The 15,337-nt window shown below is 35.9% G+C and overlaps 1 protein-coding gene across 1 annotated transcript; it reads left to right on the top strand.

Moving 5' to 3' along the window:
• Positions 1 to 1,827: 1,827 nt before the first annotated feature.
• On the top strand, positions 1,828 to 11,924 carry EN1 (engrailed homeobox 1). The gene is made up of 2 exons (XM_075831034.1): positions 1,828 to 2,546; positions 11,327 to 11,924. The coding sequence occupies exons 1-2, from the start codon at positions 2,177 to 2,179 to the stop codon at positions 11,641 to 11,643; spliced, it is 687 nt and encodes a 228-aa protein (XP_075687149.1). The 5' UTR covers positions 1,828 to 2,176; the 3' UTR covers positions 11,644 to 11,924.
• Positions 11,925 to 15,337: the final 3,413 nt, after the last annotated feature.

Raw genomic sequence — 15,337 nt, 5'->3', positions numbered from 1 at the left:
TATCATGCACGGCAGTGTAAGTTAAAGGCTTTGATATTTTATAACCAGGGTAATGTAGCAGTATTGCATGCAGTTTAGTATATTACGTGCTATGAATAAAATATGTTATACTTAGAGTAATAGTTGCATTATATATAGAGTATTATTAGTAGTTTTATATATTATCTACACAGTATGATTAGTAGTATTATATATTGTATACAGAATCGTATAAATAGTATATTTTATATATAGAGTATTATTAGAAGTGTCATATGATATGTAAATAGTATTATTAGTAGTATTATATATTATATACAGAGTATTATTTGTAGCATTATATGAATATTATTATTAGTATTATATATTATATACAGAGTATTATTACTAGTATAATGTTATATATAGAGTAGTATTCGTAGGATTATATGTTATACACAGAGTATTATTACTAGTATCAGATGTTTTATATATATATATATATATATATATATATATATATATATATATATATATATATAGAGCTACTATTGAAGAGTGCTACTATTAGGTATAGTAGATACAATACAGTACATATGCTGTATATAGAGTGCTACTATTAGGTATAGTAGATACAATACAGTATATATGCTGTATATAGAGTGCTACTATTAGGTATAGTAGATACAATACAGTATATATGCTGTATATAGAGTGCTACTATTAGAGGTATACTAGATACAGTACAGTGTATATGCTGTATATAGAGTGCTACTATTAGAGGTATACTAGATACAGTACAGTACATATGCTGTATATAGAGTGCTACTATTAGAGGTATACTAGATACAGTACAGTATATATGCTGTATATAGAGTGCTACTATTAGGTATAGTAGATACAATACAGTACATATGCTGTATATAGAGTGCTACTATTAGAGGTATACTAGATACAGTACAGTATATATGCTGTATATAGAGTGCTACTATTAGGTATAGTAGATACAATACAGTATATATGCTGTATATAGAGTGCTACTATTAGGTATAGTAGATACAATACAGTATATATGCTGTATATAGAGTGCTACTATTAGAGGTATACTAGATACAGTACAGTATATATGCTGTATATAGAGTGCTACTATTAGAGGTATACTAGATACAGTACAGTACATATGCTGTATTTAGAGTTCTACTATTAGAGGTATACTAGATACAGTACAGTATATATGCTGTATATAGAGTGCTACTATTAGAGGTATACTAGATACAGTACAGTACATATGCTGTATTTAGAGTGCTACTATTAGAGGTATACTAGATACAGTACAGTATATATGCTGTATATAGAGTGCTACTATTAGAGGTATACTAGATACAGTACAGTACATATGCTGTATATAGAGCGCTACTATTAGAGGTATACTAGATACAGTACAGTATATATGCTGTATATAGAGTGCTACTATTAGAGGTATACTAGATACAGTACAGTATATATGCTGTATATAGAGTGCTACTATTAGAGGTATACTAGATACAGTATATATACAGCATTATCATGACGTCACACTTTATTACTGTTATTATTTTGTAGTTGTGTATTATGATAAAGATATTTCTACTTGGAGTCAGATCTCTGCGCTCCCATTGGTCAGTCGCAGGAATGTCAGACATAATCCAGGCTTCCTATTGGTCGCCCACACGTGCAGCTGCCTCACGTGCTTCCGGCTGAGGGGAAAAAGTCCAAAGGAGAAGGGAGAAGAGTCAGAGACAGGAGAGCAGAGACGGAGCAGAGACCTCCGGGGTGCATCAGGGGGTGCGCGGACATCAGGGGGTGCGCGGACATCAGGGGGTGTGCATACATCAGGGGGTGCGCATACATCAGGGGGTGCACTGAGGGTCACAATTATTAGGGGTGCACTGAGGGTCACAATTATTAGGGGTGCACTGAGGCCAGGACACTGGTGGGGGTCGCTATATAAGGGAGTGCACTGAGGGTCACAATTATTAGGGGTGCACTGAGGCCAGGACACTGGTGGGGGTCGCTATATAAGTGGGTGCAGGGTTGCATAAGGCTGCCACCCGTACTAGAGATGAAGATTTGGGGGTTTTAGTGCACAGAGTTGGGGGTCGCAGTTGAGGGCATAGCGGGTGCTGACTCCTCCAGGGTCACCCAACTGGGGTGGGCTCCGGGGCGGGTTGGTGCCATAATGGAAGATCAGACTGAGCACAGTCCCGGAGCCCCCAGTGAAGCAGACAACGGGGTCTCCCCGCCACCTCTGCACCCAGGAGCACCCCCACACCGGACCACCAACTTCTTCATAGACAACATTCTACGGCCAGATTTCGGCTGCAGGAAAGAGACCTCCGGGCGAGAGAACGTAAACCCCCTACACACCCGGCAGGGTAACCCCACACCCAGCCCGGACTCTGATTCCACCTCGGAGAGCTCCAGGGGGAGCGACCCTAACCCTGCGCTACTGCTTGTGGGAAACACGACCCCCCCTGCACACAAGAGTGACCCGCTAGTGTGGCCCGCCTGGGTGTACTGCACCCGCTACTCCGACCGACCGTCCTCAGGTGAGTGTCAGCATTAAAGCCACTTGACTCTCATCATTTATTTCTGCCCACATACATGATGGACACGGGATCATGTCCCTATACATGATAGACACGGGATAATGTCTCTATACAGTATAAACACGGGATCATGTCCCTATACATTATAAACACGGAATCAGGTCTCTATACAGTATAAACACGGGATCATGTCCCTATACATTATAAACACGGGATAATGTCCCTATACAGTATAAACACGGGATAATGTCCCTATACTGTATAAACACGGATTCATGTCCCTATACAGTATAAACAGGGTGTAATGTCCCTATACATTATAAACACGGGATAATGTCCCTATACAGTATAAACACGGGATAATGTCCCTATACTGTATAAACAATGGATAATGTCCCTATACATTATAAACACGGGATAATGTCCCTATACATTATAAACACGGGATAATGTTCCTATACAGTATAAACACGGGATAATGTCTCTATACAATATAAACACGGGATAATGTCCCTATACATTATAAACACGGGATAATGTTCCTATACATTATAAACGCGGGATAATGTCTCTATACATTATAAAGACGGGATAATGTTCCTATACATTATAAACACGGGATAATGTCCCTATACAGTATAAACACGGGATAATGTCCCTATACAGTATAAACACGGGATAATGTCCCTATACAGTATAAACACGGGATAATGTCCCTATGCAGTATAAACACGGGATAATGTCCCTATGCAGTATAAACACGGGATAATGTCCCTATACAGTATAAACACGGGATAATGTCCCTATACAGTATAAACACGGGATAATGTTCCTATGCAGTATAAACAATGGATAATGTCCCTATGCAGTATAAACACGGGATAATGTCCCTATGCAGTATAAACACGGGATAATGTCCCTATACAGTATAAACACGGGATAATGTTCCTATACATTATAAACACGGGATAATGTCCCTATTCATTATAAACACGGGATAATGTCCCTATACATTATAAACACGGGATAATGTCTCTATACAGTATAAACACTGGATAATGTCCCTATACAGTATAAACACGGGATAATGTTCCTATACATTATAAACAAGGGATAATGTTCCTATACATTATAAACAAGGGATCATATCTATATACAGTATAAACACGGGATAATGTTCCTATACATTATAAACACGGGATAATGTCCCTATACAGTATAAACACGGGATAACGTCCCTATACAGTATAAACACGGGATAATGTCCCTATACATTATAAACAAGGGATCATGTCTATATACAGTATAAACACGGGATAATGTTCCTATACTGTATAAACAAGGGATAATGTCCCTATACATTATAAACACGGGATAATGTTCCTATACATTATAAACACGGGATAATGTTCCTATACATTATAAACACGGGATAATGTCCCTATACATTATAAACACGGTATAATGTCTCTATACAGTATAAACACGGAATAATGTCCCTATACAGTATAAACACGGGATAATGTCCCTATACAGTATAAACACGGGATAATGTCTCTATACAATATAAACACGGGATAATGTTCCTATACATTATAAACACGGGATAATGTCCCTATGCAGTATAAACACGGGATAATGTCTCTATACATTATAAAGACGGGATAATGTTCCTATACATTATAAACACGGGATAATGTCTATATACAGTATAAACACGGGATAATGTCTATATACAGTATAAACACGGGATCATGTCCCTATACATTATAAACACGGGATCATGTCCCTATACATTATAAACACGGGATAATGTCCCTATACAGTATAAACACGGGATCATGTCCCTATACATTATAAACACGGGATAAAACATCGATTCTTGTTGTTCATTAGAGGGTGTTCACACGGTGACGGTTTCTTCTCTTTGCCCGCATGTTATATGTAGTGATCCCCGGCGGATCTGTTCAGATATATTGGATATTCCGGATATCAGCAGCGGTTCTATAGAGGATTCTCTGCTGTTTCGATTCATTGTATATGGGACAGATTGTATATCTGGTTGTTTATTTGAGGCTACAGAAAATCTGTTCCATGGCGGTCACACTCTTGATATTTAAAATGTTAACAAGGGCCGATATAGATACATGGTACACTGTGCTGTGTGTCCTACTGTATATACATGGTATACGGAGCTCTGTCATACTGTATATACATGGTATACTATGCTGTGTGTCCTACTGTATATACATGGTATACTGTGCTGTGTGTCCTACTGTATATACATGGTATACTGTGCTGTGTGTCCTACTGTATATACATGGTATACGGAGCTCTGTGTCATACTGTATATACATGGTATACGGAGGTCTGTGTCATACTGTATATACATGGTATACGGAGCTCTGTCCTACTGTATATACATGGTATACTGTGCTGTGTGTCCTACTGTATATACATGGTATACGGAGCTCTGTGTCATACTGTATATACATGGCATAATGTGCTCTGTGTCATACTGTATATACATGGTATACTGTGCTGTGTGTCATACTGTATATACATGGTATACGGAGGTCTGTGTCAAACTGTATATACATGGTATATGGAGCTCCGTGTCATACTGTATATACATGGTATACTGTGCTCTGTGTCATACTGTATATACATGGTATACGGAGGTCTGTGTCATACTGTATATACATGGTATACGGAGCTCTGTCATACTGTATATACATGGTATACTGTGCTGTGTGTCCTACTGTATATACATGGTATATGGAGCTCCGTATCATACTGTATATACATGGTATACGGAGCTCTGTCATACTGTATATACATGGTATACTGTGCTGTGTGTCATACTGTATATACATGGTATACGGAGGTCTGTGTCATACTGTATATACATGGCATAATGTGCTCTGTGTCATACTGTATATACATGGTATACGGAGGTCTGTGTCATACTGTATATACATGGTATACGGAGCTCTGTCATACTGTATATACATGGTATACTGTGCTGTGTGTCCTACTGTATATACATGGTATACTGTGCTGTGTGTCCTACTGTATATACATGGTATACGGAGCTCTGTCATACTGTATATACATGGTATACTGTGCTGTGTGTCATACTGTATATACATGGTATACGGAGCTCCGTGTCATACTGTATATACATGGTATACGGAGCTCTGTCATACTGTATATACATGGTATACTGTGCTGTGTGTCATACTGTATATACATGGTATACGGAGGTCTGTGTCATACAATAGATTATGAAGACTTTCTCACGAGGTTCACATACTTTTTGCTGTACACACTTCTATTCTGCGCCGCGTTTCTTGTATATACTGTGTTTCTCTACATTTATGGTTTCCATACATATTAGGGACGTTGTATGTATGTGTGTATGGATATATATATATATGCTTTTTCTATGATAGCTATATGACGCTGATACACATTGTATACATGGAGAGTTTCTATAGCTCTATACATATGATGTGTATAATTTATCGGAGTGCGGATACATTGTTATTTACATGACGTAGCTCATCTAATAATAATAATAATAATAATGATAATAATAATAATAATAATAATAATAATTAATAATAATTAATAATGATGATAATAATAATAATAATAATAATAATAATAATAATAATAATTAATAATATAATAATAATATAATAATAATTAATAATGATGATAATAATAATAATAATAATAATAATAATAATAAATAATAATAATATAATAATAATTAATAATGATGATAATAATAATAATAATAAATAATAATAATGATGATACAAATAAAAATGATATTATACACAGATCGACACAGAGGAACTAAACGACACAACGCTTATAATGTACACGACGATTGTACAGCGACATGGATATTACAATGTAGATCACACGACTGCATACAGCTATATATATCTGTATACAATTATAGGTGACACGGTATATAAATCCTACACGTGTGCTGTGCATGAGAGCCGTGTATTCCGCTTATACTTCACACATTCTCTCCATACATTTCCACTATACATCGATTTGTGTCCGATATGTAGATTCGGCGATTCAATTCGGCTTCTTTTGTGTTATATCAATTACACCAATATCTTTATATTTGTTTCCATATTTTTATGTACGTTGTTATATCAGTCCTGGTACAAAACGCCTCAACTCCGCCTGCGCAATGTATACAGTATCCAATTCTGCATGCTAGAAAGCGCAATAACGGGCTCCATGTGTTGACATGTTATATATTCAAAACCGGTGTTCTGAATTATGGCAGAGCTGGTGTCAGTGTTCTGGATTATGGCAGAGCTGCTGTCAGTGTTCTGGATTATGGCAGAGCTGGTGTCAGTGTTCTGGATTATGGCAGAGCTGCTGTCAGTGTTCTGGATTATGGCAGAGCTGGTGTCAGTGTTCTGGATTATGGCAGAGCTGCTGTCAGTGTTCTGTATTATGACAGAGCTGGTGTCAGTGTTCTGGATTATGGCAGAGCTGGTGTCAGTGTTCTGGATTATGGCAGAGCTGGTGTCAGTGTTCTGGATTATGGCAGAGCTGGTGTCAGTGTTCTGGATTATGGCAGAGCTGCTGTCAGTGTTCTGGATTATGGCAGAGCTGGTGTCAGTGTTCTGGATTATGGCAGAGCTGGTGTCAGTGTTCTGTATTATGGCAGAGCTGCTGTCAGTGTTCTGGATTATGGCAGAGCTGGTGTCAGTGTTCTGTATTATGACAGAGCTGGTGTCAGTGTTCTGGATTATGGCAGAGCTGGTGTCAGTGTTCTGGATTATGGCAGAGCTGGTGTCAGTGTTCTGGATTATGGCAGAGCTGGTGTCAGTGTTCTGGATGATGGCAGAGCTGGTGTCAGTGTTCTGGATAATGGCAGAGCTGGTGTCAGTGTTCTGGATTATGGCAGAGCTGCTGTCAGTGTTCTGAATTATGGCAGAACTGGTGTCAGTGTTCTGGATTATGGCAGAGCTGCTGTGTGTTCTGGATTATGGCAGAGCTGCTGTGTGTTCTGGATTATGGCAGAGCTGCTGTCAGTGTTCTGGATTATGGCAGAGCTGGTGTCAGTGTTCTGGATTATGGCAGAGCTGGTGTCAGTGTTCTGGATTATGGCAGAGCTGGTGTCAGTGTTCTAGATTATGGCAGAGCTGGTGTCAGTGTTCTGGATTATGGCAGAGCTGGTGTCAGTGTTCTGGATTATGGCAGAGCTGGTGTCAGTGTTCTGGATTATGGCAGAGCTGGTGTCAGTGTTCTGGATTATGGCAGAGCTGGTGTGTGTTCTGGATTATGGCAGAGCTGGTGTCAGTGTTCTGGATTATGGCAGAGCTGGTGTGTGTTCTGGATTATGGCAGAGTTGGTGTCAGTGTTCTGGATTATGGTGATGATGAGTGAATGAATTAATATGTCAGCTGACACGTTTTTCCGTTTTTCTGTTTGAAAAGATTTCTTCTAATTTCTCTAGATGAAAAAAAATAATTATTCTCCAGGGGATCCCCTCCCCCAGTCCTAACACCTCAGATTATTCGCGGCATTGAGCTATGCATACATTATCCGTATACACCGCTCAATTATATGTTATATATCCTCATATACCGCTCCATTATATGTTATATATCCTCATATACCGCTCTATTATATGTTATATATCCTCATACACCGCTCTATTATATGTTATATATCCTCATACATCGCTCTATTATATGTTATATATCCTCATACATCGCTCTATTATATGTTATATATCCTCATATACCGCTCTATTATATGTTATATATCCTCATATACCGCTCCATTATATGTTATATATCCTCATACATCGCTCTATTATATGTTATATATCCTCATATACCGCTCTATTATATGTTATATATCCTCATACACCGCTCCATTATATGTTATATATATTCTCATACACCGCTCCATTATATATTATATATCCTCATATACCGCTCCATTATATGTTATATATCCTCATATACCGCTCTATTATATGTTATATATCCTCATATACCGCTCCATTATATGTTATATATCCTCATACACCGCTCTATTATATATTATATATCCTCATACACCGCTCTATTATATGTTATATATCCTCATACACCGCTCCATTATATAGTATATATCCTCATACACCGCTCTATTATATGTTATATATCCTCATATACCGCTCCATTATATATTATATATCCTCATACACCGCTCCATTATATGTTATATATCCTCATATACCGCTCCATTATATGTTATATATTCTCATACACCGCTCCATTATATATTATATATTCTCATACACCGCTCCATTATATATTATATATTCTCATACACCGCTCCATTATATATTATATATCCTCATACACCGCTCCATTATATATTATATATCCTCATACACCGCTACTTTATATGTTATATATCCTCATATACCGCTCTATTATATGTTATATATCCTCATATACCGCTCCATTATATATTATATATTCTCATACACCGCTCCATTATATGTTATATATCCTCATATACCGCTCCATTATATGTTATATATCCTCATACACCGCTCTATTATATGTTATATATCCTCATACACCGCTCCATTATATATTATATATCCTCATACACCGCTCCATTATATGTTATATATCCTCATATACCGCTCCATTATATATTATATATCCTCATACACCGCTCTATTATATGTTATATATCCTCATACACGGCTCCATTATATGTTATATATCCTCATATACCGCTCTATTATATGTTATATATCCTCATACACCGCTCTATTATATGTTATATATCCTCATATACCGCTCCATTATATATTATATATCCTCATACACCGCTCCATTATATATTATATATCCTCATACACCGATCTATTATATATTATATATCCTCATACACCGCTACTTTATATGTTATATATCCTCATATACCGCTCCATTATATGTTATATATCCTCATATACCGCTCCATTATATATTATATATTCTCATACACCGCTCCATTATATGTTATATATCCTCATATACCGCTCCATTATATGTTATATATTCTCATATACCGCTCCATTATATATTATATATTCTCATACACCGCTCCATTATGTTATATATTTTTATGCACCGCTCTATTATATGTTATATATCCTCATACACCGCTCCATTATATGTTATATATATTCTCATACACCCCTCTATTATATATTATATATCCTCATACACGGCTCCATTGTGTTAGATCTTTATACACTGCTCCATTATATAGTATATATCCTCATACACCGCTCCATTATATATTATATATCCTCATACACCGCTCCATTATATGTTATATATTCTCATACACCGCTCCATTATATATTATATATTCTCATACACCGCTCCATTATATATTATATATTCTCATACACCGCTCCATTATATGTTATATATATTCTCATACACCGCTCCATTATATATTATATATCCTCATACACCGCTCCATTATATGTTATATATTCTCATACACCGCTCCATTATATATTATATATTCTCATACACCGCTCCATTATATATTATATATTCTCATACACCGCTCCATTATATGTTATATATATTCTCATACACCGCTCTATTATATGTTATATATCCTCATACACCGCTCTATTATATGTTATATATCCTCATACACCGCTCCATTATATATTATATATCCTCATACACCGCTCCATTATATGTTATATATTCTCATACACCGCTCCATTATATGTTATATATATTCTCATACACCGCTCTATTATATGTTATATATCCTCATACACCGCTCTATTATATGTTATATATCCTCATACACCGCTCCATTATATATTATATATCCTCATACACCGCTCTATTATATGTTATATATCCTCATACACCGCTCCATTATATGTTATATATCCTCATACACCGCTCCATTATATGTTATATATATTCTCATACACCGCTCTATTATATGTTATATATCCTCATACACCGCTCCATTATATATTATATATCCTCATACACCGCTCCATTATGTTATATATTTTTATGCACCGCTTCATTATATATTTGATCTTTATACCGCCCTATGATGTATTATATTTTTATTCACTGCTGTTATATATTATATCCGTATATACTGCTCCGTTATATATTATATCCGTATATACTGCTCCATTACATATTATATCCGTATATACTGCTCCATTACATATTATATCCGTATATACTGCTCCGTTATATAGTGTGTCTTCATGCACAGTTATCCGTATACACCGCTTCTTTATATATTATATCTTTATACACTGTTCCATATATCTGGGTGCATAGTTTCCTTATTATGAGAGGAAATGGTTTCTTGTGAATTTTCTTGAATACGGGGCCTAACAGCAATGTTCTAATGATACCCAAATCAGGCCAGAAAAGAAGCGACGGCCCCCCCAGGAATTGTCCTGATATATCTTATTATAGCTATACATCTGTTATATTATATTTACCCTTTTGTACATAATAATGAATGCTGCAATTATGATGAGATTACAACAGACTGATGACGTCATAAAGGACCGATAATAAGTAGAATAATGATTCTATATGAGGAGACGATTATATATCAGGGCGCGGGATGAGGAGGATGATGAGGATGATAATAATAATAGTAATGCTCCTTCCCATCTGTGTCCGCCTTTTATCTGTCTGCACCGCTTATCAGTGTCCCCCTCTTCTCCACAGGTCCCCGCACTCGTAAACTGAAGAAGAAGAAGAGCGAGAAGGAGGATAAGCGGCCCCGGACGGCGTTCACCGCGGAGCAGCTGCAGCGACTCAAGGCCGAGTTCCAGGCCAATCGCTACATCACGGAGCAGCGGCGCCAGAGCTTGGCCCAAGAGCTCAACCTCAACGAGTCCCAGATCAAGATCTGGTTCCAGAACAAGAGGGCCAAGATCAAGAAAGCGGCCGGTCTGAAGAATGGACTAGCGCTGCACCTAATGGCGCAGGGTCTGTACAACCACTCTACCACCACCGTGCAGGACAAGGAGGACAGCGACTAGGGGGGTCCCGGGGGGAGGGGGACACAATGTATCAGAGACCTTGTATAGACTGAGCGTCAGGTAAGGAGTGGAGGGACCCCCTACTGATGTCCTGATACTGGGGTCCCACAGATCACCCACAGCCCCTCCACCTGAGGGCGCGAAACTGTCCTTTCAAGCCAAAGATTTTATTATGAAGATGATGATGATGATGATGATGATGATGATAATGAGATTGTGCCCGAGTCTTGTGCCGGGTGCGGTCACCGGAGGCTGTAATTTATTTTATAATAAAGCGATTATTCCACGACAATCCTCTCCGCTCTCACTCCGGCGCCCGACTACACCCCACATGTCTGCGGGGAGGGCGGGGGGGGGGGGTCGTAGTTATTACACTTCGATAATCATTATAATAACTATATTGTTTTCTTCTGTGAAATATTTGACATTCTGAGTCCACGGGCGCTGTACCCCTAAACGAGACACAAGCTACCCCGGAGCGTGTGCGTGTGTGTGTGCGTGTGTGTGTGTGTGTTTAATAGCTGCTCATACACACCAGTCTTCTATCACACCGCCCTCTTTTCCCACAGCTGCGGCTTCTCCTTTCTCCCATTAGGTTTTGTTTCTTTGTTGGTTATTTTGTTGCTGTTTCTTGTTTGTTTTGTCTTTTTGTCTCTCCGATACTTTGTGTTTGGTGAAGATTTTGCGCTTTTTGCAGGACGCCAATAATGGCAGAATGATCACGGGTTGTCTTTTAATTATAATTGACATTGATGAGATTTCCGGTGGTGCACAAAATATATTCCGTTATGCCGATATAATATCCGATATAATAGCCAGAAATATATAGTGAATAATATAGAGATATATAATATCAGATATAATAATCTATTTGATATAGTGCGATCTGATGTAATAATAATAATAATAATAATAATACAGAGATATATAATAACCTGTTATAAATGGTGAATAATATAGAACAATATCATATAACATATATCTCTATATTACAGAATATACCACATTGTTATATATGAGACATAACCTCTTAACTATAGTGAATAATATATAATATAAGATAGCATGACCTCCTATATAGTGAACAATATAAATCAACATAAAATAAAATCTATTATGCAGTTACTAATATATAGATTTATAATACGAGATAGAATAACCCCGTATATATAGTGAATAATATAGAGCAATAAGATATAATAATCTATATCAATATATACAATATTGGATATAATAACCTATTGTAAATAGTAAGTAATCTAGAGAAATATATAAAATATTAGATATAATATAATATTTATTGAATAATATACAGCTATATAATAGAATAATTTCCTATATAGTGAATAATAAAGATATATAATATTAAATATAATAACCAGTTATTTATATAGTAAATAATATAGCTATATATGGCGAATAAGAGATATATAATAACTTCTTAGATATAGTGAATGATATAGAGCTATAAAATGTTGGATATAATATAGAGATATATAATATCTGAAATCATAATTTTTAATATATATAGTGAATAACATGGAGCTGTATATTGTTAGATATAATAGTCTGTTACATTTATAGGAAGTAATTCGGAAATATGTAATAAGGAATATAATAACCATTTTACAAAATGAATAATATAAAGTAATAAAAATCAGCATTACATTACTCCAACGTAGTGTTCAGAGAATTGGGGATTCATTCAGCCCAATGCAACGTTTCCACACATTTAAGAGAGTCTTTGTCAATGAAGCCTCCATTGAGTAAGTCTGAACGTTGCATGGGCTGAATAAATCCACAATTCATTGAACACAGTGTCGGAGCGATGCTGATTCTATCACTATATATGAGGCGTGGGCTTTCGGATCTGTGTCCCAGAGATTTGCACCCATTTATGATGTTTGTACGTGGCGTCTCTCTTATATGTGTAGTGAATTATATATATATATCTTATCAGATATAGTAGCCTGTTATATAAGATGAATAATATAGAGATATATAATATCTTATATTATAACCTACTATAAATAGTGAATACAGAGATATATAATATCTGAAATTCTAACCTGTAATATATAGTGAATAATATATAGCCCTGTAATATTAGAAATAAGAAACGGTGGTGAGTTTCATAAATAAAAATAAAATATATAATATATGATAATATTTGAAGATATAGAATTTTGGATGTAATAACCTGTAGTATATAGAGCTATATATGTGATATCATAATCAGTTATATAAAGTGCACAATTTAGTGCTATATAATATTTAAAATAATAACCTGTTAAGCGATAATGAATAATACACTCAAGTGAAGATTATAATGGTTGAATATAATGTGGGTTCCTTTAAAAATATTTATTGCCTGATAAACTGATCCATAGAACTAAAAAAAAAAAAACACGATCGGATCGGCTTTTCAGCAAGGCTGCGTTCACATATATGAATGGACTCCGGCCAGTGTTGTGCACTTTATGAAATGGTCCGTCGACTGTAGCCGGACAGAAACGCTGCAGGCAAAATATTTCTGCGTGGCTCAAGAGACACGGGGGGCAAAACGGACACAAAGCTAGCAAGGATCAGTTTTGACATCAGTTTCCCTATTTGTACCATGCCAGAGGGAATAATGACGGAAGAGCCGAATATATGTGAAGGGGCCCATATCCAATATTATGTAGCTCTATATTATTCACTATATATATCTATAACAGGCTATTATATATCTCTATATCATTTACTATGTATGAAAAGTTATTCTATTAATCACTACGCCTCTGTATTATTCACTATAAACATCAGATTATCATTTATATTATTCTTTATATAACAAGTTATTATAGCTAAAAATATATATCTGTAAACCATTCACTATATACTATGATATTATATCCAATATGATATCATTCTATATTATTGACTATATATCAGGTTATTGCATGCAACATGTTATAGCTCTTTATTATTCACTATATATAGGGCTGGGTTCACATATAGAACAGTTGTTTTTTGCCTGATCTGGACACAACTGATACAACTCCGTGCATTTTGTAAACCGGTCCGGCGTCCATAGACTGGAGCTGGGGAGGAAAACGCTGCATGTGAAGGTCAGAATAGGATCAGGTCTGGTATTAGTTTCCCTGCCAGGTTTCTGTACCAAGTCTGAGGTAAACTACGCAGGATCACCACAAACATGGGAACGAGGCCAAAAACGTGGAAAAGAATATATAGTTATATAATATTAGATGGAATAACCTCACATATAGTAAATAATACACAGATAATAACCAGTTATTAATAGTAAATAATGGAGAGATATATAATATTACATATAATACCTGTTACATAGTGAATAATATAGAAATGTATAAAATAAGATATAATAATATTTCACATATATATCAGTTGTGTTCGGCCAGTGGTTACTTGCCTAACCCAGACACAAAGGATGACAATGCTGTGCACCTGTCCAAACTTCACAGACTAAAAGAAACAAAACAAAAAACTTGCATAGAGCTATTTAATATGAGATCTAATAACTCGTTATATATATATATATACTAATATAGTACTAAATCATATTTTATTTGTATATTTATTATAATAAATCTTATAATGTTAAATATAACTATATTGAAGTAATTTTAGTTGTTATATATTACTCATACTACATATTATATAACACTCAATA

The sequence above is a fragment of the Rhinoderma darwinii genome, chromosome 6, assembly GCF_050947455.1.
Source record: "Rhinoderma darwinii isolate aRhiDar2 chromosome 6, aRhiDar2.hap1, whole genome shotgun sequence".
NCBI classification, from domain to species: domain Eukaryota; kingdom Metazoa; phylum Chordata; class Amphibia; order Anura; family Rhinodermatidae; genus Rhinoderma; species Rhinoderma darwinii.
This window is presented reverse-complemented; position numbering and strand designations above follow the sequence as displayed.